This window comes from Aotus nancymaae, unplaced genomic scaffold (genome assembly GCF_030222135.1).
Source record: "Aotus nancymaae isolate 86718 unplaced genomic scaffold, 86718_ANA_hifiasm-v0.15.2.pri h1tg000017l, whole genome shotgun sequence".
Lineage (NCBI taxonomy): Eukaryota > Metazoa > Chordata > Mammalia > Primates > Aotidae > Aotus > Aotus nancymaae.
Window position 1 is genome coordinate 947,106 of NW_026988429.1, and position 26,484 is coordinate 973,589.

The 26,484-nt window shown below is 51.4% G+C and overlaps 2 protein-coding genes across 7 annotated transcripts; one reads left to right on the forward strand and one right to left on the reverse strand.

Moving 5' to 3' along the window:
• The first annotated feature begins 63 nt into the window (after positions 1-63).
• Positions 64-5,707, forward strand: WDR54 (WD repeat domain 54). Of its 3 annotated transcripts, XM_012452175.3 has the most exons (10): positions 64-150; positions 506-728; positions 1,194-1,256; positions 1,649-1,715; positions 1,808-1,861; positions 2,182-2,309; positions 3,206-3,306; positions 3,406-3,568; positions 3,749-3,823; positions 3,900-5,707. In XM_012452175.3, exons 2-10 carry the CDS (start codon positions 507-509, stop codon positions 4,029-4,031), a joined length of 1,005 nt encoding a protein of 334 aa, XP_012307598.1. In that variant the 5' UTR covers positions 64-150; position 506; the 3' UTR covers positions 4,032-5,707. The 3 variants fall into 3 exon arrangements, with proteins under 3 accessions (XP_012307598.1, XP_012307599.1, XP_012307600.1); XM_012452176.3 differs by lacking the exon at positions 1,808-1,861 and having other exon boundaries at positions 67-150; XM_012452177.3 differs by lacking the exon at positions 1,194-1,256 and having other exon boundaries at positions 67-150.
• Positions 4,206-19,894, reverse strand: RTKN (rhotekin). Of its 4 annotated transcripts, none has more exons than XM_012452179.3 (12): positions 19,616-19,891; positions 11,096-11,295; positions 8,920-8,981; positions 8,769-8,822; positions 8,537-8,654; positions 8,116-8,325; positions 7,147-7,241; positions 6,930-7,036; positions 6,560-6,688; positions 5,729-5,897; positions 5,477-5,581; positions 4,206-4,882 (listed from the first exon to the last, which is right to left on the reverse strand). In XM_012452179.3, exons 1-12 carry the CDS (start codon positions 19,724-19,726, stop codon positions 4,551-4,553), a joined length of 1,692 nt encoding a protein of 563 aa, XP_012307602.1. In that variant the 5' UTR covers positions 19,727-19,891; the 3' UTR covers positions 4,206-4,550. The 4 variants fall into 4 exon arrangements, with proteins under 4 accessions (XP_012307602.1, XP_012307601.1, XP_012307603.1 ...); XM_012452178.3 differs by lacking the exon at positions 19,616-19,891 and adding an exon at positions 18,250-18,382; XM_012452180.3 differs by lacking the exon at positions 19,616-19,891 and adding an exon at positions 17,446-18,197.
• Positions 19,895-26,484: the final 6,590 nt, after the last annotated feature.

A 26,484-nucleotide genomic window follows, 5' to 3' on the forward strand; every position in this document is an offset into this window, starting at 1 on the left:
CGCCCACAGTTGCCCCGCGCGCCGCCCGCTGCTAGTTCCGGCCGCTCACTCCGCCCAAGGGCAGTGCGTACGTGCGTCGTCTCTATGGTGGCGGCGGATTTGGAGGGACTCCACGAACCAGCAGTCAGGCGAGCGGATCTAGGGCTGCGGGTATGACCTCTGACCTAGGCCGGGGGCCTCAGGGATCCGAGCCGAGGGAGAAAGCCTTGGGGGCTTCATCACACTTATTTGACTCGCGAGCTTGGGGCCATCGGGTGGTCCTGTGTCATCTCTATTCCTCCTCTGGGATTCCCCCGTCGCCTCCAAACAGCCCTGGGACTCCCCTGTCTTGCTCTTCGAGACCCTCCCCACGCCTTGTGGCCCTCCCCCATCACCGTCCTTGGGGCACCCCATCCCCGGACCCAGTCTCTGGCGTCTTCCGAAATGCTCGCTGATAGCCGCCCTCCGGCATCTCCGCTGCGTCCGTTGGTTGCGCGCCTGGTGATTCGGGTGCACCTTCCCACAGGATGTTTCGCTGGGAGCGCTCCATTCCCCTTCGAGGTTCGGCCGCCGCCTTGTGCAACAACCTCAGTGTGCTGCAGCTGCCGGCTCGCAACCTCACGCATTTTGGTGTGGTTCACGGACCAAGCGCCCAACTTCTCAGCGCTGCTCCTGAAGGTGTACCTTTGGCCCAGCGCCAGCTCCACGCTAAGGAGGGTGCTGGAGTGAGCTCCCCACTTATCACGCAGGTGAGGCATGGAGTTGGGAGTGATGTTGCTGAACCCAGTCCTACCCCCTGCCCTCTCTCTCCAAACCTCCAGGAGCAGGTGTGTTCTAACCTCAGAATCTCCACTCTTATGCCGGGCGCGGTGGCTCACGCCTGTAATTCCAGCATTTTGGGAGGCCGAGATGGGTGGATCACTTGAGGTTAGGAGTTCAAGAGCAGCCTGGCCAACATGGTGAAACTTCTTCTCTACTAAAAATACAAAAAAATTAGCCAAGTATGGTGGTGTGCCTGTAATCCCAGCTACCTTGGAGGCTGAGGCAGGAGAATAACTTGAACCCGGGAGGCTGAGGTTGCAGTTAGCCGAGATCGCGCCACTGCACTCCAGCCTGGGCGACAGAGCAAGACTCTGTCCTAAAAAAAAAAAAAAAACTGACTCCTCATCATCCCTGCTTTGATTTTCTCCCTACACTGATGCACCTCCCTCCAGGTCCACTGGTGTGTCCTTCCCTTCCGAGTACTGCTGGTACTCACCTCACATCGAGGAATACAGGTAAGGACTCTCCTGCTTGCCCCACCAGAGCCTTCTCAGCTCCCCTGCCAGGCTTCCAGACTCTTTCCTACTTGCCTCTAAACATTTCCAAACTTTGCACATGCTTGGCCCACTCACTCTTTTTCTATTCCTTATCTTCAACCCTTCCATCTTTTCCATTTCCCAAGTGCCACCTCCAGTATCTGCCCCTTTACTAGCTGTATGTCCTTACAGTATTTTCTCAGCCTCACTGTTGTCCTCTGAATAAATGAGGATAAAAAATAGTACCTACATCCCAGATTTGTTTTGAAGATTAAATAGGCTAAGGCTAGCATGATATGTGAAGTACTCAGCACAGAACTCAGCAGAGGTCAGTTGGATTATGCCTCCTGGTTCTTGCCCCTGTCTTCCAGATGTACGAGTCCGATGGCTCCACCATGGTCTACTGGCATGCACTGGACTCTGGAGATGCCACCCCAGGTACCTGCAGAACCAAGTGGGGTGGGGGCAGGGAGTGTTTGCTAGGGCTGCGGGAAGGGATATTTCTGATCATTCTCCCCTTTCATATTCAGTACAGGCTGTGTTTGCCCGGGGAATTGCTGCCAGTGGCCACTTCATTTGTGTGGGTGAGGGAGCCGAGGGCAGGGTATGGAGGGGTGCTGGGGCATGTGGGCTGTGGCCAGGAGTATAATGAGGGCCTGAGGAAATTGTGGAAAGTTAAAGGGGAGGGTAGAAGTGCAGTGGAATCAGAGACTCCAGTAAACCATGGAAGGGTTCAGAGGGTCAGGGTGATAGGATGAGGGTAGTGAATGAAGGGGCAGAGCTGTCGAAGCAGTGAGAGTAGGTTTGTTACTAAGGTTTCTGGGAGGGAGTGAGTGCTCAGTATGGTGGCTGAAGACCCAGGAGGGTCATGAAGTCATCACTGGGGCATTGGTTCTGGCTGCAGGAACATGGTCAGGCCGGGTGCTGGTGTTTGACATCCCAGCCAAGGGTCCCAACATTGTACTGAGTGAGGAGCTGGCTGGGCACCAGACACCAATCACAGACATTGCCACCGAGCCTGCCCAGGGACAGGTGAGTGGACTTCCCCTACCCACCTGGGAGCCTTCCCCACTCTGGGAGGCAGGGGACCTGGGTTTGAGTCTTGGCTCTGCCACTAAACAGGTGGATGGATTTAGGCAAATCTGCACTTTCCTAGTCTTTAGCAACGAAGTTCAGTGATAAAGCCAGAGATACTTTACATTTATGTAGTATTTTATAGTTAACTAAGAGTATAATACAATGTGAAATGAGGAGTTGAAACAAATGGTTTCTAAGATACTTTCCAGTTCTGAAATGTGCAGCCTCCATCTCTGGGGCAAGTTGTACCTATTAAGGCCCAGCTCTAGTGCCATCTGTCCTCTCCAGGAAGCTTTCCCTATATTCTAGCTCCCACTGATCTCCCTTAGCTGAACCCTGAATTGGCACTGCCCTCAAAAGACAACTCTTATCTCCCAATTAGTTTGCAAACCTTTTGACAACAAGGTATGTATTTTCTTACTCATATTCTCCATTGCACCTGGCATAGGGCTAGGCCCATGGGCTATGTTGGCTGCCTAGTGTTGGGGTGCAGAGGCCCAGGGTCTAGTCATGACAGTGACTGGTTGACAAGACCTCCAGAAGGTCATGACACTGTGGCCTCAGTTTTATCATCCATCCAGTGAGGCAATTATGCACCCCCTCCTAACATGCTATTGGGGGATGGGACTCCATAAAGAAATCCAAGGAAAGCAGTTCATGCTTCCTGAGGGAACCCTCAGGAAGGGTTCTGGTAGGGGTGGTTTCTGATGGGTCTAGCTAGTGAGGGCTCCACATCTTGCCCTTTCCCTGGAGAGGGAAAGATGCACACGCTGCCTCTCTTCCCCTCCTGCCCTGTATACGGGACTATAGCAGGGGAGAAAGGGAAGGGCTGATCTTGCCTTTCCCTTCAGGATTGTGTGGCTGACATGGTGACGGCAGATGATTCAGGCTTGCTGTGTGTCTGGCGGTCAGAGCCAGTATTCACATTATTGACCTGCATTCCAGGATTTGGGTAGGTAAAGCAGAGATGTAGAGAACTTCCTGAGGTAGCTTCAGGATGGGGAGTAGGATTTGGTCGGGGCAAAACAAAGTTGGGTGTCACCCCTTGCAGAGTCCCGTGCCCCTCTGTGCAGCTGTGGCAGGGGATCATAGCAGCAGGCTATGGGAATGGACAAGTACATCTGTATGAGGCCACTACAGGAAATCTACATGTCCAGATCAATGCCCATGCCCGGGCCATCTCTGCCCTGGACCTGGCTCCTGACGTGGGCAAGGTCGGTTTCCTCCTCTGTCCCTACATACCCTTTTTCCTGGCAGTGGAATGTTGAAAGAACACCACAGGCTTGTCTTTGCAACTCAGTGTAGCCCCCTCCCTGGGGCACCTGGACTGGGCATTCCAGATTATACCTGTCCCCTGTCAGGGCATTCTGACTCCCCTTCTTCCTCTTCCACAGCTACTCTCCGCAGCTGAGGACACCTTTGTGCATATCTGGAAGCTGAGCAGAAGTCCAGAAAGCAGCTACATTGAGGTATGTATCATGGGACGGGTGGAATGGGGGCCCAAGCATGGGGCAGCAGGCCCTGACCAGCCCTCTGCTCCCCCAGGTGGAACACTGTCATGGTGAGTGTGTTTCCGACACCCAGGTGTGTGGTGCTCGATTCTGTGATTCCTCAGGCAGCTCCTTTGCTGTGACTGGCTATGACCTCGCAGAGATCCGGAGATTCAGCAGTGTGTGAGAAGAGCAGCCTTCCTTTGTCATTGTGGTATTCATAAAGTACCCGCTCCACCCAGCCCTTGTCTGATTACTCAGTATCACAGTCATATTTCACAGTTGGAACTACGCTCCAGGGGTGAGGTGAGGCAGGTCTAGACCAGGCAGAGAGAGGCACCCTATCCTCAGGAGCCAGATGAAGGCTGCTGTTAAATAACTTTAATGGTTGATGTGGGAGTCACAAGGGCTCTTCAGTGCCATCCTCAAAGCTGGTTAGTGCAGGGAGGTAGGGCAGAGGTCGTTCCAGTTTTCTTCCAGGAAGAGTTTAGGGAGGTCCCAGCCAGCCCCAGGAATGAGTCCCTCGGTACCATGGGAACCACAATTTAGGAGGGGCTTCTGCCCACCCCTGCAGCCTACCCCAAGCCCAGCAGAAGAAGAGGAGGCCAGGCTGGCCAACTTGCTATAGACAGCACCGTATCCAGAGTCCAATTGCTCATGGGTCATTTTCTCTTCCGGGTAGATCCTATGCCAGCACCTTTCTCTCTCACACTGGTGACTGAAGCCAAGTGCGAGGTTGGCCTTTGCTGTAGAGGCCTCTGGTCTGTGGGGATCGCTGAGGTGGGAGGGGGACAACCGAGCAAGCCCTAGCGGAGTGGTCTGGGGGAACAGCATCCAGGGAAAAGGTTCGGGGTCTCCCCCAGGGCAGGGGTTGGGTCCAGGCTGGGGCTGGGGCCACTGAGGCAGCCGAGCAGGGGTTAGGCAGGGCAGGCTGGTCTGTAAACATTGCCAGCCAGGGTGGGGGCGTCTCCAGCCTTGTGCCCTCCCGCTGAGTCAGGATGTCTGTCACCGCTGCGATGTCATCCAGCGGCTCAATAGCTGTGGCACCAGGAAGGGGTTGGGGTGGGGTGGGCTAGTCAGAGCTCAGGCCCCAAGTCTACCCAGCCCTATCACCTGTCACTGTAATAGGAGGAAAGCAAAGCCCGGATCTCAGCCGAGATTGCATTATCCTGCAGGAGCAGCCCCTCACCTGGGCCCCCTGGGGCTACAGGCTCTGATAAGACTGTGGAACACAGGACAAGGTAGATGGGAATGGGGGTGAGGGGTGGGAAGCAGAGGTGGGTGAAGAAACCAAGAAAGAGGAGAAAAATGAAAGCGGTGCCAGGCAAATGAAGGGTCAGAGGAAGAGACAGGAATCCACATGCAGAAAGGGAAACAGAAAAGAAGAAATTAGGAAAGAAATCCATGAAATGATCCTGGCTCATTGGGGTTTTGTTTTGAACTTTGGTGGAGGTGGTTCTAAGAAGAGTTGGAGAGGAGAAAGGAACACATGGGACTGGGTGAGACTTGGGTCCCCGGAGATCTGGTGTAGCCCAGAGTGTGATTTCTCTCTGTTTCCATTATCTAGTTTCTCTTGAAGTCCCCAACCCTACTTCCCAACAGCTTCCTGGAGTGCACATTCCTCTCACTTACCCATCTCATGGTACAAAGACCCCTGCTTGGTCAGTGCTTGGGGTGGTTTCCGGGGAGCAGGAGTTTCAATTTTCATGATTTCATCACAGCACTGCTTCCACTGGCCTGGAGGAAGAGCACTGATTAGAGTCGGCCAGGCCGCCCTTTCTCCTGCTACATTCCCTTCCACACAATCTTGAAACATAGGCCTTTGGTAAAAATGACAAACTCCAGTCCCTCCCGAAGGTTCAACCCAGCCCCCTTCTCTCTTACTCATGTCAAAGAAAAGCTGCCACAGAGCCTCCATCCAGCTCTGCAGGGCTTCCCGACTTTCTGTCTGAAGGGTGTGTGTCACCTCATCATCCCCATATTGGTTACTGATACTTAGGGTGAAGGGCTGTCCTGGAGCCTGGTCCAGCTCCCCTGCCCGGACTCGAGTTTCCTGCAGGAGAAAGAAGAGGTCTACTTTGGTCACAGAAGTTGGCAGTGACAATCAGGCAGCCTTGATCACTTCTGCCTTAGAAGGATGAGCTTGGGGGCTTTTGCTGAGCCCTGTCCTTTGCCTCCTACTGACCAGAGTAGGAAGGAATGGCAAAAAAAGGGCTGGGGATGAGACAGCCAGTCCTGAGTCAGGGGAGGAGGAGCAGCTTGAGACACGGAAAAAGGAATTGAGCAAGGCAGGGAAAACACAGAGGTACGCAAGTAAGCTCCAGCCAGAGGTCCCTCAGAACAGCCAAAAATAGGCAGGAAAGCCAACGAAAGGGATAGGGAGCAAAGAAGGGCAATTGGACTTGGAGGGAAACGGGAAGTGGTAAAGTCGATACAAATTGGAATCTGAGAGAGAGAGGATGAAAAACCTTGAACTGGCAGGCGGGAGAACCCTCTCTGAGACTTGGCAGGGACTGAGGATGGCAAGTAAATGGGACGATCCTCACAGTGATGCTGTGATGGGGGAGAAGATGGGCCCCCGAAGCTGGAATGTGGCGCTGTCAGGAGCAGGAAGCCTGCTTCTATCTCTGAGGTATGTGCCTACCCTCCTGGGGCCTGAAGGAGAGGCTCCTGGGCGCATGCCCTTGGTGGCCTCACCACCAAGGGACCCATCACCTTGTTGATGGCAATAGTTAGCAGCGGCTCTTCCCCAGTGTCGGCATCCTCAGGTCGCCGGTAACAGAAGAGGTTTGTGCCTTTCAGAACTCCATGCACTCGTGCCCAGTTCTGCATCTCCCCAGCTTGCTGCACAAATGACTCAACATGTTCTGGGGGAGTCACACCCCCCAGTATCCCTCTTCTTAGCTCCCCCCACCAATGAGAACCTATTTTTTTTTGTCCACACTGCTGTCCATTCCTCCCCTCATCTGGCCATACCCCACTTCTTCCACCCAAATCTTGACTTTTCATTAGCTCTTATATTCCTGGTTATCCAGCTCTCCTCTGCCTTCTCCCTGCTCCCTTCCACTCCTCAGGGCCCCCTCACCTGCACCCTGAGGGTACCACTTGCAGTAGGCTGAGTCATGCAGAGAGGCTGAGCTGCCAGGCGGCAACACACACTACCATAAAGGGGCAGCCAGGCAGGGTTCTCCTCTAGGGGAGGAGGAAGTGCAGGGTGAGGCTGGGGAATGAGAAGGGGACTGACCCACAGCCCCTCTTCTCACCACCACATGTGTGTGTCCCCCATGCACACACATACTTACCATGACTGGCAAGGGTGAGGTCATGTGTGCGGAATCCATCTTGCACTGCTGCCAGGGTGAGTGTGGTGTGAGCCAAGAGATGGTACCGAGGACCACTGAGGGAGATAGGAGAGCATCAGCCGAGGGAGAGGTGTGTTGGCCAGCAGGAAGGGCTTAGCAGATCTGCACCATTGTTCAGGCTGCCCCACAGAAAACTCACTTGCCTCTCCAGAGAGTTAGGAATGAGCATTGATGGAGCTCCAGCTAAGTGTCAGGACCTATGCTTTATATATTTTATCCCACTGTATTCCTGCGACAGCCCTGTGAGGTTGGTGGCTTTCTTCAACTAGATGAGGCAACTTGAGGCTTAGAGAGGTTAAGAAACTTGCCCATAATTTATAGTTGTAAGTGGTGGAGCTGGAATCTGAACCTATATCTGTGTCCAAAATCAGTACTCTGTTCATTACCCAAAGGTTGTCAAACTGCTTCTCAGAGTCTCAGTGGTCCCATGAGGTATCTCCAGGTGCAGGTAGGCACCACCACAGGTCTCAGAGTACTCTGCTCCAACCAAGAAGCTCTGCTCTATCCACATAATATGTATTTGCTAGGCTGAGTGCTGTGGTGTAATCCTACCACTTTGGGAGGCTGAGGTGGAAGGATCACTTAAGCCCAGAAGTTCAAGACCAGCCTGGGCAACATAGTGAGACCCCATCTCTAAAAATAAAAATAAAATGTATTTGCTGCTGCTAAAAAGTTAAGACCCCAGAGCCTAACTCTCCCTGCCTTCCTACTGGTTTTCTGGACTGGCTTCAGCCCAGCTCTGGAGCGCTGGCTGGAATGCCTCCCAGCTACGTGGCCACTGCTCATTCCTGTCTGCCTGCACATCCTGGCAGCAATGCAAAATGGGCTCTGCACACTCAGCACCGTTCAAAGATCACCTGTAGGCAGAATATAGGCAGCAAAGGGCAGTGGGGGTGTGCAAGGCCTTACCCCACAGCTGGGGTGGGGAGCAAGATGGAACTGCTCCCTGAACCCCCAGCACTGTCCAGCGATGCCCGGACACGCCTCCCTGAGGAGCGGCCTAGGGAGCTGCTGAGTTTGGTGGCAAGCCTCTTGGGGGCACCAGTCAGGGCCCCCTCTTCTTCCACACAGGCCCCATACAGCTCTAACCGCAGTTCAAAGTCTGGCCCCGCCTCAGTGCTGGTGGGAGGAGTAAAGGAGGGTGGTCACAGGAAAGTACAGGGACACAAAGGATGGGGGATGTGGGTGGGGCTAGTGCAGGACAGCTCCGCAGTGAAGGCCAGGTGCTTCTCCCCTCCCCACTACCCACTCCTCTTCCTCCCCTGGAACTCTCTCACCCAGAACTGGAGCAGAGTGGAGGAAGGAGGCAGCCACAGTTTGAGGTACTCACAAGAGGACATTGCTCTGAAAGGAGATGTCTGTGAGGGTCCTGTCCACCAGGATCATCTCTGTGTCCTGGATGTGTTCTCCCAGCTGCAGCAGCAGGAACACAGCCCAGCGGTGCAAGTCTGGGGACAAAGAGGGCAAAATTCATTAAAAAAAAAAAAAAAAAAAAAGCCCTACAAGAGCCTCCTACTTCAGAGTCATTCCCCTGAATTTGTCCCAGGGTGTGTGGAACTCACCACCTTTGTTCTTGAAATATTCTGTGTCCTTCCACATGAGTGGAATCCGGAGGTCTAAGAGGCAGAGGGGTAGGAATAGATGTTGAGATGGGGCAGGAGGCTGTGTACTTGGGCAATGGGTGCCAGCAGCTGGGGTAGCTGTGCTTCTTACCAGAGATGCAGACCCGGCCGCGGCAGGGGGAGCGCTCAGCGGGCGGGCCACTGTCAGAAGGCCTGTGGATAAATCACAATGTCCTGGCCTTGGCCTCTAGCCACTGTTCCCCCTTGCTCTGGTTCCCAAGGGCTCTAGGATCCCCCTGGTCCCAGGGCCTCAGCCGCGAGGTCCCTAGCCAGGCTGGCAGGGCCAAGGGGCTGTAAGGGAGAGTTGTCCGTTGAACCCAGCCATTTGCCAGGTTTTCAGGACACTAGGGACAGTTGAGCCACATTAACTCATACATAAGGTAGAAGCTCAGGGCTCCTCTTTCCAAGCACCCTCCCTGACTACCTCCCCAGACCCCTGCCAAGGACAGGTGTGGCCTTCAGGGGACAGGTGCCTAGAGAGAGACTTCATTTCAAGGGCTCTCCTTTAAAGCCCTGGCTTGGAGGGGTTTCCAGCCTTTTTTTTTTTTTAAACAATAGGAAGGCTGCTTATTTTCCACCATCCCATCACTTCTTTTATATAAGAGTGTACTGGGTCAGAAAATAATTTGGCCAATGTTTGTTGGAAGGAAAATCACCAATGGAGAACAGTTGTGTTCCATTTACCACAAACTCTTCTTCCCTACCACTCCCCAACTTTGATTTCTCCTTTTTCCTCCTGGCCCCATATGCTGCACCCTACTAGTGCCCCAAGGTCTGCAGCACCCCCTACACCCCACTGCAGGGCCCAACACCCGCCTTCCTTCCCTCCCTGCCCATCATCGGGACTCACCACATGTGTCCCTTTCCTGAAACGACAGTCAGTTCATCTGTACTTATTCATAATGCTACTAAAGTAATTACTGACTAGTAGAGCCTTAAGCTAAATGAAGTGGCACTAATGGCAATGTGTTTAGCTGCCAGGGACTTAGGGTGTACCTCAAGTCACCTGTGTGGGCTGAGGACTTAGGCAGGGCAGAGCCTGTCCATGCTGCCTCTCAGGAGAGGCTGTCCTCCCGCCAGCATGCCCTTCCTCTAGCTTCATGGGACAGTCGTAGAGTGTGGGTTTTCTGCCGCCTTCTGGTAGCTTCATGGGTGAGCTCCTGGCAACCTCCCCTTGTGTCAGCCTTCATGGCTGGAATGGGCACCATGCCTGTGAGGGGCTGGGACCATTTCTCCAAGTAGCCTCAGTGGAGTAAATAGGCCACTTTCCTAAAAACCAGTTCTCCAAATGACCACTTTACCAAAATTGGCATATTCTTAGAATAATTTGCCAAAATTTTCCCCACTATTTTGGTCTTATTATGGCATCACTTCAATCAAGTCACTTTAGACTTGTCAGATCATCAGTCTAATGTCAGTGTAGCTTACGTTTTACATCCAGAAGCTGCACCCTTTTAGAATGCACAATCTAATTTGTTTGAATGGGTTGGCTTTCCTTAAGAGGTTTCTTATTATTTCCTTTCCCAATCCCTGCCTCTGGATGGTGAACCCCAGATACAATAAACTATTGTCCGCATGTGGTAAATTGGCCATTTTGTGAACCAGCGTTGAGGGAATTAGTTTTCCAAAAGCCAGATAGTCAGTCTCACTGGATCACAGATAGGGCTTACCAAATTAGTGCCTTTATTTATTTATTTATTTTTTTTTTTGAGACGGAGTTTTGCTCTTGTTACCCAGGCTGGAGTACAATGGCGTGATCTCAGCTTGCCGCAACCTCCGCCTCGTGGGTTCAGGCAATTCTCCTGCCTCAGCCTCCTGAGTAGCTGGGATTACAGGCACACACCACCATGCCCAGCTAATTTTTTGTACTTTTAGTAGAGACGGGGTTTCACCATGTTGACCAGGATGGTCTCGATCTCTTGACTTTGTGATCCACCCGCCTCGGCCTCCCAAAGTGCTGGGATTACAGGCGTGAGCCACCACGCCCGGCCCCCAAATTAGTGCTTTTGCATTACTTGCTACACTTCAGATCGCCTACCTTTCACCAGACACACCAGCTTTCGTAAGTCCTGACCTGGCTACTCACAAGTGCACCTCTGGGCAACTCACAGTGGTGGTAAAACACCAAGGTCTCTCCCAGGTCCCTGACAAGACTTTGTGGGGAAGTCATCTTTAGGGTGGTCCACACACCACACAGGCACATGCAGCACCACCACCACCCAGAAGGCCTCCTGCTTCCATCGAGGCCTCGCCTCCCCCTTGCTCACCGACGGCCTGTCTTTCCCAGCACCTGCGCCTCCTTGCGCCGCTGCAGCTCGCCCATGTAGCTGAGGATACGGCTGTTGCACACTAGCAGGCTCTTGGTGGCCTCCAGAGCCTGCTCTCGCTGGGAGCAGGCTGCCAGCAGCTTACAGGCCCCTTCTCTCATCCGGATCTCATGGTCTAGCTTCCTCTGCAACTCTGTGTCCTAGCCAGGGTTAGGGGAAGGGTGAAAAGGAAATGTCAGTCAGAGGAGAGGCTAAAGCACTCCCCAGTCCCCAAGTGGGTTATGGCCAGTAAAACTGACAAGAAACTAATGTTTTAGTCAGTTCAAGAGCAAGCATTGGGTCTCAATCTCAGCTGCCAAGAATAACCAGAGAAGCTTTGTAGCCAGGTGCAGTGGTGTGTGAGGGAAGTTGAGGCAGGAGGATCCCTTGGAGTTCAAAGCCAGCCTGGGCAACATAGTGAGACCCCACCTCTAAAAAATATATGAAAAATAAGAAACATGGAGATGTCCTCATGCATTTGATGGTTAGAAGTATAAATTTCTTTAGTGTCTTTGAGTGCAATTTGGAAAAATCTATGAAAACTACAAATTCATATATCCTTTGATCCAGCTATCCAATACCTAGGAGTTTATCTTACACTTATAGTTTCACATATAACTAGGTCAAGCCATACATACAAAATATTCATTGTGGCATTGTTTTAAACACCAAAATGAAAACCCCTTCAGTAGGACATTGGTTAAATAAGTAACAGCACATCTGTACCCTGTACTATTGCAGACATTAAAGAATGAGGTATGCATATGTATGCAGATATGAAACAATCTCCAAAATAAATGATGTGAGAAAACAAAGTAGTATTACACATACTACCATTTGTGCATGATATATATGTATGCATGCATATGTACACATATACATATACATAGATATGCATGTTTATGCATAAAATATTAGTGGTTGTGGGCCTGAGAGCCAGGAATGGATAACATTTATGATACCTTTTTTTTTTTGAGACTGAATCTCACTCTGTTGCCCAGGCTGGAGTGCAGTGTTGCGATCTCAGCTCACTGCAATTTCCACCTCCCAGGTTCAAGTAATTCTCCTGCCTCAGCCTTCTGAGTAGCTGAGACTACAAGCGTGAGCAACCACACACAGCTAATTTTTGTATTTTTAGTAGAAACAGGGTTTTATCATGTTGGCCAGTCTGGCCTTGAACTTCTGAACTCAGGTGATCCACCTGCTTTGGCCTCCCAAAGTGCTGGGATTACAGGCGTGAGACACCACGCCCGGCCTAACTTTTGTATTCTTATTAGAGATGGAGTTTCACCATGTTGGCCAGACGAACCTCGAACTCCTGGCCTCAAGTGATCTGCCCGCCTTGGCCTCTGAAAGTGCTGGGATTACAGGCTTGAGCCACTGCTCCCAGCCTAATGATACTTTATACATACCCTCTGTACTACTGGAAATTATATTTCCTTTAAAAAATAATAGATCTTTGGAGTTTTAAAAAAACTTACCAGGCCCTACCTAAGATTTGCAGAATAAGAGTCTCTAGGAGTGGGGCATATGTACTTTTGGAAAACTCCCCAAGTGATTCTGAGGTACAGCCAGGTTGAAAACCAGCAACTCATGGGAATGGACAGAAGGAAAGGTAAATGAACATTATCCCTTGGACTCAACATCTAGTTGGCAAGGGATCAGTGGAGAAGGAGCATACCACCTACCCACGGAGTTCACTGCAACTTCACAGAACCCTATATACCCCAGATTACGAGACCCACCACCTACTGGCCCTCTGAGCTTGGGAAGTGAGGTCAGAGGCAAGGAATGGGAATGGGAAAGTAGGTGGTTCAGGAGTGAGGGGCTGTGGATAAGGACCAGCTGAGAGGCACTGGGAGAGACACCAGGATTATCAGGAACATTCACTTAGAAAGGAGCCATGGAGGTCCTGCTTAAAAAGCAATGGGCAATTTGTTCAACCTCCCTAAGCCTCAGTTTCCTCATCTGTAAAGCAGGAATGAAAATAGTCCCTACATCCTAGGGTTGTGAGAATTCTGTGAAGCAGGAACGTAAAGCACTTAGCACGGTGCCCGGCACATGGCATACATGAACGGCAGGAATGTTTATTTTAATGATGCTATACTTTGGTGGCAGCAATATTTACTCAGTCAACACTGGAGCATCCCTGTGCTGTCCAAGGCTCTACATTTAAAATTCAACTGGGAGGTGAGAGATGACGACTTTAATGGCTGCTCCATAAGTGCCATGTCATGGCACAACCATGCTCACAAGAAACAGACTTTGTTTGGCCGGGCGTGGTGGCTCACGCCTGTAATCCAAGCACTTTGGAGGCCAAGGTGGGCGGATCACCTGAAGTCAGGAGTTCAAGACCAGCCCGACCAACATGGTGAAACCCCGTCTTTAAAAAAAAAAAAAAAAAAAAAAGAAACAGACTTTGTTTGCTTCTGCCTGAGTTGATCAAGGAAAGCTTCAGAGAGGAGTTGGAAGACTAACTCCATCACAGTATACAAATTAGTTCAAGAGACAAGTGGAGCCACCCATTTGAGAGGGGAACTAATGTAACTACCCTAAACCTGTCTTTTTCCTCACACCACTCTCCTTCACACACTGTGCCCTTGCATCTGACCCTAGGGGCTCCAGCCTTCAAGTCTCTAAGACCTGAACACCCTAAATTCCCTCTTCTAAAAGCCTTGTCCTGCCTGCCTACAGATGCTTTCTTGCATATTTTCTGGGCCACTGTGCTAGGCCAGACTTTAACACCTTCCCCCATCACCATCCATCCGTTTTCCTTCTGAAATAAGCCAATCCTTTCCCAAAGTCCATCCACCAGGAAGCCCTTTCAGACTACATAGGTCCTCCCAGCCTAGTTTTGTCAACACCAGGGTTCGACGCTGCTTGCCAACCCCCACCCCAGTCTGCACCCAGCTTCAGCCATAAACATCCCAAATGAGTGAGAGCCTGGCAGGAGGGGAACACAGAGGTGTCCTCAACCCCCATCTTGGCTAATCTCATCCCAGTCCCAGCACTCACGGATCCTTCCCTAGCCCTGTCCATTGCGACAGGCGCGCAGAGGCGCAGAGGCGCTTGAGGTCCGTAGAGCTGCACTGGCCTGGAGAGCCGGTGGGGGCCTGAGAGCCGCGGGAAATCAGAGGAGCCAGGGCGCCAGCGTAGCCGCACCGCCTCCAGCCGCAGCGCTCAGGGCGCCGGTGACATCAGCTTCCAATTGCCGCGAGAGCAACTGAAGGGTACCGGGGTGCGGGAGGTCCCTCGGGCAACCTGGCCCGACTTGGCTCAAAGCGCTGCAACCACTGAGACTCGGTCGGCGCGACGGGATCTCCGGGAGTGCACCCGCGCAGCCCTGGAAAAGTCTCTGGGCCATCGCGACGTGCTCCAGCCCCGGGAGACCCCTCCCGCGTAGCGTTTGCCCTCCAATATGACCCCTTGCCTGAGAGTATGGAGGGCGGATAGTGTATAAATTGGGAGTGGGGCCCTAGGGAGGTCGCTGGGCCCAGCATGGATGAGCGCAACCACGAATCCAGACATCTCCTCTATTTCCCTACTGCTCTCCAGCCCCAAATCCACTCTCCCATGGCCCTAGGCCAGGAGCGCCCGAGGAAACTGGCTCCCCGCGTTTCAGGGAGAGGAACTAGGGAATCCTGGCTCAGGATCTGGACCTTTGTGCTTCCAGCATTTCCCCACTACAGGGATAGTTCCTTGTTGCCCCCTCCCCACCCAAACCACACCCTGTCCCCAAGCTGGCAGCATTTCCCCCAGGCTCTCCTGGGAAAGAGCCCAGAGCTGGGTGTCAGATGGACCTGGGTCAGATCCCAAGGGGCTAGAGGATGAGTCATGGGCCCCACACACATTAGGCCCCCTGTTGATATCCCTTCCAACCCTCCCAGTCTCTTCTGTCTCTGGCTTCCTGCTCTGCTTCTCACCACCTTCTGTCCCCTTCAGAATCTCCACCAGGGCTAAGTACAAATCCTGGCTTAGGAACTTGACAAGCCATGAGAATTTAACCCCTGGAGCCTGAGTTTGTAAAATAGGGTGCATTCCACCTCCTTTGTAGCATTGAGAATTATATGGGAAAGTCTCAACTCTATGTGGATCTAGCACATATTTTAATTTAAGCTCCCTTTACTTGCAGCTTAAGTCACTTCCTCCAAAAAGTCTTCTTGGATTTACTCTTCCATGACTATCTCTTTTGCCAATCCCTGAAACATCAATGGGTCTCTCTTTTGAGGACCTGCTGAACTTGGTTGAGAAAGAACACAGCACCCTTAGCCATGGCTAAAGGAGAGTGACCAAAGTGAAACTAAGCCCCTCCTCTGCCCCAGTACTTGGACAGGCCTCCCAGAGAGAAAAATTACATTTTTTGGAGGAGGGAAGGATGCAGAATTTAAACATTTACATACCTAGACCAGCTCTGTCCAATAAAACTTTCTGCGGTGTTGGAAATGATCAGTAGCCATCTAGCACTTGAAATGTGGCTACAGCAACTAAGGAACTAAATGTTTTAATTCACTAAAAGTAAGATTTAAATGGCCATATGTAACTAGTAATGTGGACAGTGCAGAGGACTATGAATGGCAAATAGGTTTTATCTCATATTGATGGAGGATAATTAGGTAGGGTCCCAGGGAGTTCACTGGACACCTTTCTACAAATTAGAAAGAGGTGACCCTCTCCAGGCAAACAAATTAGATAAAGGTGCTCCCGCCTGATGCAGCTGAAACTGGACCAGGACTCCCACCTCTGGCTGGCATCTGTGTGAAGAATACAACCTGCACAGTTTGTGCCAAGATGGTGCTGAGAAAGATTCTGAGGCCAGGTCTGGGCTCATTGATAAAGAGTGCCAAAACTGACCAGTAACATCTACTATGATCCAGGGAGTTGGGGCAGGACAGCACATACAATACCTCGCCATTCCCAATCTAGACTCTGCAGTCCTGCCTCTGACCTCTCTTAGCAGCAGCCCCTGCCTGGTCCAGGCAGTCACTTCCACAACTTCCTCCATCTTCCCCACGTCAGTAAACAGCCACACCACCCACTGCTTAGCCACATACCTGGGAATCATCCTGGAGTTCTCTTGCTTTGCCTTACCCCTCCCATCCAATCCATCCTGTCAGACCTACCACTACCATTTGAAATCCACTCCCTTTCTCCACCATTTGCACTTTAATTCACACCACGAGGTTCACTCCCCTATGACTGTAACAGCCTCCCACCTGGTGGACTTTTGCGACCTCTCTTGCCAACCCTCCTCCCCCAACCCTACCCTCAACTTCCCACCAGGCACGAGTCATTCCCTCGCTTAAAACCCTTCCATGACCCAACATCACACTTAAGGTGAAATCCAAGTACCTTATCATGGCCTTCAAGGCCCTGCATGATCTGGCCCCTGCCCATCAGCTCTACCGCAACTACTAAACTCCAGCCACATTGGCTCTCTCTTTCCCACAAATATATTACCCTCATCCTCATCTCAGGGCCTTTGTCCTTCCTCCAATCTTCACACATCTCCAAATCCCCTGGGCTCAGCTCAAAGATCTCCCCACAGAGGCCTCCCCTGACCTCCACATCTAATGTTGCTTCTCCCATCTGATTTTCATCACATCCCCATTTTCATAAAAATCTCCTTATGTGATTATTTATGTGTTTGAATGTATATATCTGTTCTCCCACTAAAATGGAACTTATTTGTCTTGCTCACTGAGGTATCCTATGGTCTAGAAAGGAACTTGGCACATAGTACATGTTCAATAAATGTGTTTAAGAATGGGGCAAGGCACAGTGGCTCACGCCTATAATCTCAACATTCTGGGAGGTCGAGGTGGGGAGATCACTTGAGCCTGTGGGTTTAGGACCAGCCTGGGCAATATAGTGAGACCATGCCTCTATAAAGAATTGAAAAAAACAAATACATCATGAATAAACAGCACCTTGCTGTCTCAAGGGCCAGCAGAATCCTTACTCACAGCCCAGTCTTTCTTCTCTTGTAAAGCTACATCCTTTCTGCAAACCTCTCTCACATTGAACTCCTCTCTTCTTCCCATACCTAAAAGGAATCTTTGTCCCCAGAACAGACATCCACACTCACCCACAGAGCTTCCTGAAAACCCTGCTGCCAACACAAGACTCGATGGGCAGAACTGAGCCTGGATCCACGCACTGCACCCAACACAAGGCATAGGGAACTACCTGTCCCTCTCCCACTTTAAGCAGGCCTGGCTCTCCCCACCATGCTCTAGCAGGAATGGGCAGGGCCAAGACTGGGGCTGGGATGCAAGTGAAGGAGGTGTGTACTCCAAGGGTCGGGGGATTACCTCCAGGCTGAGTGCCATCTGCCGAATGTAGAGCATATTCAGGTCCTCCAGGATGTGCAATCTGTCCTGCATCTCTGTGCCCCCTGGTGCCCTTTCCCTTGTCGACCCCTCCAGAGAGGAGACAGACAGGTACCACACTGTCCCACAGTTCCTCCTCTCACTGTTCCCTCAGTCTTGAAAGAGGTGGACAGCTCTTGGGCAGAGGGCAGAGGCTGCCCTTATCCCTCTACGCTCCTGTTAGACCCCTCTGGCTGCTGTGACAAATTTTCCTTGCCTACTGCTGCTCCGGGGCCCTGCTGGGAGCCAGGCAGGGGAGAAAAGGAAAGCAAAGTGAGGATGAGTGGGGTCCTAGGAGGAAAGGCCAGCTGCAGAGGGGGCTCTGGGCACAGAGTGTCCAGTCTTGCTTTGGTGGCAGCTGTTCTCCCAGCTGTGGAAGAAAAAGGCCCTTTCATTCCGACTCTGGCCGCTCCCCAGCCCCCGCCCACGTCCCTGGCCTGGTGGACAGAGAATCTGTGTGCGGAGAGGGCAGTGAGGGGCAGGCACAACTGGAAGGGGGCAGGGAAACTACGCCTCATGCAGGTTCTACAGAATCATGGGGTTTACATGAGGTTGGAGCTTTCTGAGAGGGGTTTGGGCTTAGTTTGAGAAAGTTAGGCAAAAGAGCCACAGAGGTGAGGACCTCAGGGGAGAGTGAGCCCAGGGATTGGAACAAACGGGTGAGTTGGTAACGCAGCCCAGCCCCAGGGCCACCCCTTTCAACTCAGGGCCCCCATCCAGCCCACTCCACCCTGGGCTCACAATTACCTCGCTTTTCCAGAGAAGGGAGGAGAGGGAGGGAGGAAGGCAGGGGTGTGCCTGTCTGCTGCTGTCCCCGCTCCCTTCTGCAGGCCCCTTCCCTTCCAGACAGGAAACCAGACCTGATTCCCAGCCAGCTTCAGCCTAGCGCCCCCGCCTCCAGGCCAGGCCCACGGAGTCACACTCCACTTGGCAGACGCGGGGCCCTGCGGCTCCGCCCCAGCTCCTCGGCCCTGGCCCCGAAGGCCGGGCTAATCCCGAGGGGTGGCCCCAGTTCACAGGCCCCTCCCCCTGGTCCCGGGCCTCGCCCCTTACTCCCCCACACTGGCCCCAAGCAGGTTCCTCGAGCCCAGTCGCTTAGGGGAAAGGGGACCCGAAGTAGGCCCCCTCTCCCCCAGGTCCATTAGCTTCTGAGTCAGAGAAGGCCCGGGATACCGGGACAAGGGTGTGAAAGAGCCTTTGTTCTGGGCAGGCTGGAAGGAAAGGGCAGAAGCCTGGCCTGGAATCCCAGCTGGGAGGGCGAGGGGGCGGGAGGAAGGTCCACCTCACTTAACCCTTTCCAGGCCCGGAAGGGAAGGCTTGGAACTGGGCTCTCCTTGGGCAAGTGTGAGTCTGACCTTGGGGACAAAAGAATCTTTGGGGTAGCTACCCACCCTCTCAGTCCCAGCTCAGCCACACACCTTCACCCCCACCCTAGCCTCTAGGGAGTTACAGGTGGGGCTCCAACGGGGCTACCCGTGGAAGGCGGACGGGGCGGGGCAGGGGACGCTCAGTCTAGGGGCTGGACTCCTCTTAGGCCCCAGGAAAGGAGGCGGAAATTTTGCGTGTGGGAAGTAACCCTAAAGAGTTCAAAGCTCTGCAGGGGCACAGGGGAGCCTTGGAATAGGGCTTCGGAGAAGCGAGCGGCCCTGGCCTAGAAGTCGGGATTGATGACAGGCTGGCCCAGGTGGCTGCGACAGGTTGTGGGATGGGGCTGGCGGCAGGGGAACGAGCGGGAGGCCAGGCCAAGAGTCCCAGCGTTTGAGGCCCGCCTAGCTGCCCACCGCCCTTGGCCCGGGAATGCCCAGGACATTTTGGGGTCCAGGCACATTTTGGGAGTCGAGCTGGGGCCCTCCAAATTGAGACCAACCCGGGGTTTTTCCAGGCACAAGCAAATCATCCCAGCCAGGCCGGGGAATGTCTAGGGCAGCACTGATCTGATCAAAATGCAGACCGTCCACACCTTACTTTTTAAGTCAACAACTCCGTCAGGTTTGTACCCAGATCGTGGCGTCTCCGTCCCACAGCGTGCGCGCGGACGAAGGTAGGAGGCCGAGGCGGCCGGGGCTGCCCCCGGGAGCCGAGGAAGGGAAAGGCAGGGACGCGGGTCTCTCACCTCCGGCGGGTCGCTGAAGAGGCTGAGTCGGAAGCGGCCGCGTTTGAACTCCATCTCCAGGGCGGAGCCCCTGGCCACCGTGACCCGGCTCCGGTGGTTACGGGAGAACATGCTGGCGGCCTTGCGACTTCTCCTGCGCTCTGCGCCTCTCCGCGCCGCCCGGCTTCGCCTCCTCTCCTCGGCTTCAGTCTCTCGACGCCCGTCAGCCAGTCCCGCCGGGGATCTCCCGCTGCAGGGCTCCAAACCCCGCCCCCGGAGACGACACCTGGGCCGGGCAGGGCGCGGCAACCTCCTCTTCCACCCCAGCCAAAAGACCAGCCCGTCCGGCCAGTCCCAGCGCGCCAAGTCGACCTGGCCCGACGGCCCCGAAGCCAGGAGCACCCTGCACCTCGCGAGCACTGCGGGGCGCATTCTCTCTGCCCGCACGGGTCACGAGCGCTCACCTGGGCATGGGGCGGGCCCTGAGAAGCCCCGCCCCGCCAGCCATACCCACCTGGCAAGCCCGGCTTCCCTGGCGCGGAAACCCCCGTGGCTCAGGGATCGTCGCGTAGTACGTTCTGGCTCTATCTGGGCCCTGGGAACTTGCCCAGTCTAAACCCCGGCAGCCTGCAGAGAGACCATTTCAACTTCCCACAGTCCCAAATGTTCCTTCTTCGTCTCCTCTCTGTGGCTATCCGCCCACGACTAGCGACCACGACTGATGGGACAGTGCTTAAACACGTCGCGAAACCCCAGCTCTGTCACTGACTAACCCCGTGCAGTCATTGACATGGTCCAGTCACTGACCTTTCTGTGCTTCAGTTTTCTCATCCGTTCAGTGGGAATACTGTAACTGTCCCCACTCAAATTACTATGAGGATTATCTATAAGTATGAGGGTAAAATGCCGGCATAATGTTTGGCACAAGGTAAGGGCCCCATATTTGGAGCCATAAAGATAAAGAGCAATGGCTGGGCAGAGTGGCTCAAGCCTGTAATCCTATCACTTTGGGAGGCCAAGATGGGCTGGCTGATTGAGCTCAGGGATTGGAGAACAGCCTGGGCAACACGGTGAAACCCTGTCTCTACAAAACACATACACACACACGCACACACACACGCTAGCCCGGCGTGGTGGTGCACACCTGTAGTCCCAGCTACTCAGGAGGCTAAGGTGGGCACATTGCTTGAGCCCAAATGCTCAAGTCCAGCCTGGGCAACACAGTGGGACCCCATCTTTTAAAAAGCATTACAAGCCGGGCACGGTAGTCCCAGCTACTTGGAAGGCTGAGGTGGGAGGATCGCTTGAGCCCAGGAGTTATGGGCTGTAGTGTGCTATGTCAATCAGGTGTCCACACTAAGTTCGGCATCAATATGGTGACCTCCTGGGAGCGGGGGACCACCAGGTTGCCTAAGGAGGGGTGATCCGGTCCAGGTCGGAAACAGAGCAGGTTAAAACTCCGGTGCTGATCAGTAGTGGGATCACACCTGTGAATAGCCACTGCATTTCAACCTGAGCAACATAGGGTGACATCGTCTCTTAAAAAAAAAAAAAAAAAAGCATTACAAATATGTACTATATCAGCTGCTTTGCTGGATGGTTGAACTTACCACTCCCTGCTTCCATAGAAACAGAGTTCCCTTCTTGCCCCTGGTAAAGCCCAGTGGGAGAGAAAGAAATGGCAAAGGATTAGCTTGCTGACCACACATGAAGGGATCTCCTGAAGGCTTCAGAATTTACAGAGAAGAACTTAAGAAAGGGTGAGGCTCCTACATAGCAGGAAGGCTGGACCCAGAGGCATACCAGTCTTGAGCTCTTACAGAGTCCAGATTAGAAGTGTCCTGCTATGGTAAATCATTCAACATTCTTTTGGAAAAGCTGACTGAAAATTACTAAAGCAAAAGGGGAAACGTATTGGCTCATGGAACTGAGCCAATACATACAAATGAGCCAGGGGGCAGGCTTTAGATGTGGCTTGAACCATTCACCGAGTGTCAGGAAGATCCAGTCTCTTCCCATTACTTGGCTCTACTTTCCTCCATGTTGGCTTCACGCTCCACAGTGTAATGAAATTGCTGCCCAAAATTCTGGGTCTACATCTTTTCAGGCTTAAATTCAGCTGAAAAGAGAGCATCTGTTTCCCAAGGCTTCTACACATGTCTGGGATTCACTGTGAGACATTTGGGATCATTCATCTAACCCAAACCAATCATGGGAGTCAGAGGGTGGCCAGACCTGAACCAATTGCTGTGGCTAAGGGGGTTCTAGGTGCCAGCTGACCAGGCCTGGGGTCACTTGCCCACTCCTGGAGACTAACCAGAACCCATTAAACTGTGAGGGAGAAACCAGGGAAGGGCTCTTCCCCCAAAGAATGTGCCAAGTACTACCACCAGAAGGTGAGAGAATGGAAAATGAAAAGGAAAAACAACCAACATCCTCTACACACAAAATTTTATATAGAAAAGGGAGTTCTTCTGGTCAGTAGGAGAGGCAGATCAAGAAATTTATAAAGTCCATGGCATCTGAGATTAATCACAAAAAGATGTGTGAGGTGAAAAAAAGGGAAAGATATTGTTCCTTCATTTCTTCAAATATTCATCATCACTCCTCTGAACTGTAAGCCTTCTAGGGAGGGACAGTCTGTCTTGTTCCCAGTGCCTGGCACATAGCAAGTGATCAATAAACATCAGTTGAAGTAAATAAACAAAGGAGAAACATGCAGATTTGAGAGTCCTTGACTGAGATGTGCCATCCTGTTGGACTAAGACAGCTCATTTCAAATGTTTGTTTTTAAGCAACAGAACCCCTTTTTTAATGAAATCCTGCCTGAAATGTGTGAAATCAAATCAGAGCTGCTATGATGGCAGTGGTGCTGGAGCCTCATGTTGTGTCCTCCCACAGGTGCTCAGCCGTCCCCCTGTTCCCCCAGTGAACACAAGCTCTGTGGAAGGGTTTGAAAACCCCTGGCCTGAGACCTAGGAAGGAGGCAGAGGAATGGAGAATGTTCGAAAAGGAGGTTGAGCTAAAATCCTGCTTGAGAGTTTGTACTCAATGCGGCTGAAGATTTTTGGGAAGGAGTGACATGATCAGAGTTTATATGATATTATATTGTATTTATTTTGAGACAGGACCTCACTGTTACCCAGCTCGAGCAAAATGATGCCATGATAATGCACTGCAGCCTCGAACTCCTGGGCTCAAGCAATCCTCCTGTCTCAGCCTCCTGAGTAGCTAGGACTACTGGCGTGCACCACCATGCGAGGCTAATTTTCAATTTTTTTTTTTTTTTTTTTTTTTTGTAGAGACAGTGTTGTATAGGCTGGCTTTGAACTCCTGGCCCTAAGCAATCCTCTTGCCTCAGCCTCCCAAAGTTCTGGGATTATAGGCATGACAAGATTGTTCCTCAGCCCAGAGTTAACTTTAGAGATCATAATTTGGCAACCTTTTCCTTAAATCAGTTGGAGGAGTTGTGACTGAGGTCAGGAAAGCCAGCTAACACTGCACTCAACTAAGGGAGGAGAGATAAGGAACAAATTTTTTTTTTTTTTTTGAGACGGAGTTTCGCTCTTGTTACCCAGGCTGGAGTGCAATGACACGATCTCGGCTCACTGCAACCTCTGCCTCCTGGGTTCAGGCAATTCTCCTGCCTCAGCCTCCTGAGTAGCTGGGATTACAGGCACGCGCCACCATGCCCAGCTAATTTTTTGTATTTTTAGTAGAGACGGGGTTTCACCATGTTGACCAGGATGATCTCGATCTCTTGACCTCGTAATCCACACGCCTCGGCTTCCCAAAGTGCTGGGATTACAGGCGTGAGCCACTGCACCCGGCCCCTAGGAACAAAATTTTTATGGATTTATTTTTTTAATTAAATTTTCATTTGAAAAATATTCGAGGCCGGGAGCAGTGGCTCACGCCTGTAATCCAAGCACTTTGGAGGCCAAGGCGGGCAGATCACCTGAGGTTGGGAGTTCAAGACCAGCCTGACCAACATGGTGAAACTGTCTTTAAAAAAAAAAGAAAAGAAAAGAAAAATATTTGAAAACATATGTACAGTTTTTTAAACACTATAAATGCAACTGTTTTTTAAATAACTTAATTTAATTTAAAGTGAAAAAAATAAATGAAAGCATGCCTTCCTCACCCTCAATTCCACCTCCAGAAGAAAACACTGAGACAGTTTGGTGCATTCAAGTGCTGAAGCTCACACCAGCTCATGAGAGACAATTGTTGACTTTTCTGGAATTGGCCGTGCCGGTTGCTAAACACTGCTTTAATTAAAAATTAGGCTGGTCCGAAGGTGGTGAGTTATCTCAATTGATTGTTCACAGTCAGTTACAGATTGAACTCCTTATTCTACTTTTTCCCCACTTCTCACTACTGCACTTGACTAGTCTTAATAAATAAATAAATAATTTTTTTAAATTAAATTACAGCTGAGTGTGGTGGGTTATGCCTGTAATCCCAGCACTTTGAAAGGCCGAGGCGAGTGGATCACCTGAGGTCAGGAGTTCAAGACCAGCCTGGCCAACATGGTAAAACTCTGTCTCTACTAAAAATACAAAAATCAGCCAGGTATGGTGGCGAGTGCCTGTAGTCCCAGCTATTTGGGAGGCTGAGGCAGGAGAATCACTTACCTGGGAGGCGGTGGTTGCAGTGAGCCAAGATCGTGCCACTGCACTCCAGCCTCGGCGATGAGAGAAACTCCATCTCAAAGAAAAAATAAATTAAATTACATAAACACATAACTAAATTTTATTAAAGCAAAGGTGATAAATATTCAAAACTCATCACTTCCTAATTATTTTACTGCATTCTACTATGACCTCTTGAAGATGTTTGTATCTGTAGTGTTTGTATAGAGGGAATGCTATATAAATGACATGCCAATGCACATCTCTTTCCAACTTTGTATTCAGTGATGTCTCATTTGAAATTGGCCATGGTGGGAGTACTTACATAACAGAAATAGGTGAACATGACAAATCCGGCCTGTTTTTTTTTCCCCGGAGGAGTTTTGGTTAAACACTTACCAACATGCCACTGGTTTGGTGCACAGTCTCCCAACTTTTTCCTTTTGTTTATGTTGTATTTATATCTCCCCAGCTATGAAGTAGATATGTGGGAAAGGGGCTGTGGGTCACCTGGGGTTCAAATCATCTGTTTCTGCACAATTCCCCACTGTGAGCAGTATTGATAGAATGAGCTCTAGCCCCTTTATGGCAGTTGGAGAGCATATATCCTTCTTCCCACTTTTTCACAGCCTAAAGGTAGGTGCTTGGCCTAACCCAACTAACTAGAATGTTTCCAACAGGACTTTGAATATTGAGGAAGTGCAGACAAGACCCAGCCAGAGTTCATGATATACACTCAGTGCACCTGCAGCACCTGAGAAGTGGATAGTGGTGCCAGCAGAAAATCATCATCAGAAATTTCAAGTGGCCTGACTTCAGTGTGGCCTTGGCATAACCTTAGCCATAGGTTCCTGCTGCCTGGCCTCCTTTGAATCTTACTCTTTATCCAGTGAAAGTACAAGATGAGCCCCAAAACATTTTGTAGCATTATTAAAGGGCCAGGCACAGTGGCTCACACCTGTAATCCCACCACTTTAGGAGGTCAAGGCAGGAAGATCACTTGAGGCCAGGAATTTGAGATCAGGCCGGGCAACACAGTGAGACCCTGTGTCTACAAAAAATAAAAAAGCCTGGGCACAGTGGCTCACACCTGTAATCCCAGCACTTTGGGAGGCTGAGGCGGCAGATCACTTGAAGCCAGGAGTTTGAGACCAGCCTAGCCAACATGGCAAACCTCGTTTCTACTAAAAGTACAAAAAAAATTATCTGGGCATGGTGGCAGGCACCTGTAATCTCAGCTACTTGGGAGGCTGAGGCAGGAGAATTGCTTGAACCTAGGAGGCAGAGTTTGCAGTGAGCCGAGATCGCACCATTATACTCCAGCCTGGGCGACAGAGTGAGACTGTATCTCAAAAAAATAAAAACAACAACAAAAACACACACACACACACACACACAAATTAAAAGTTGCTAGACATGGTGGTACTCACCAGTCATCCCAGCTACTTGGGAGGCTGAGATGAGAGGATCACTTGAGCCTAGGAGATTGAGGATGCAATGAGCCATGATCAGGCTACTGCACTCCAGCCTGGACGACAGAACAAGACCTTTCATTAAAAAAAAAAAAAAACAAAGAATGTTGAAGACATGTCAAAAGGATACAGAAACCAGCTTAAAGGAATACCCACTGCCCAGACCTGTGACAAATTTAAGCATCAATCTAGGCGTGGAGGCTCATGCCTATAATCCCAGCATGTAATGAGGCCAAGGTAGGAGGACTGCTTTTTTGCCCAGGAGTTTGAGACCAGCCTGGGCAACATAGCCTGAACCCTACAAGAAATTAAGAAAATTAGTTGGGCAGGGTGGCACATCCCTGTAATCCCAGCTACTCAGGAGGCTGAGGCGGGAGCATCACTTGAGCCCAGCAGTTCAATGTTGCAGGGAGCTATGATTGGGCCACTGCAATAGAGCAAGACTCTGTCCCCCTCTAAAAATTGAGCATTATATGGCTCATGCCTGTAATCCCAGCACTTTGGGAGGGTAAGGCGGGTGGATCACAAGGTCAGGAGTTCAAGACCAGCCTGGCCAAGACAGTGAAACCCCATCTCTACTAAAAATACAAAAATTGGCTGGACATGGTGCCGGACGCCTGTAATCCCAGCTACTCGGGAGGCTAAGACAGGACAATCGCTTGAACTCAGGAAGCGGAGGTTGCAGTGAGCCGAGATTGCACCACTGCACTCCAGCTGGGGGGTGACAGAGCAAGACTCTATCTCAAAAAAAAAAAAAATTAAGCATTATAATAAGTAATGACAG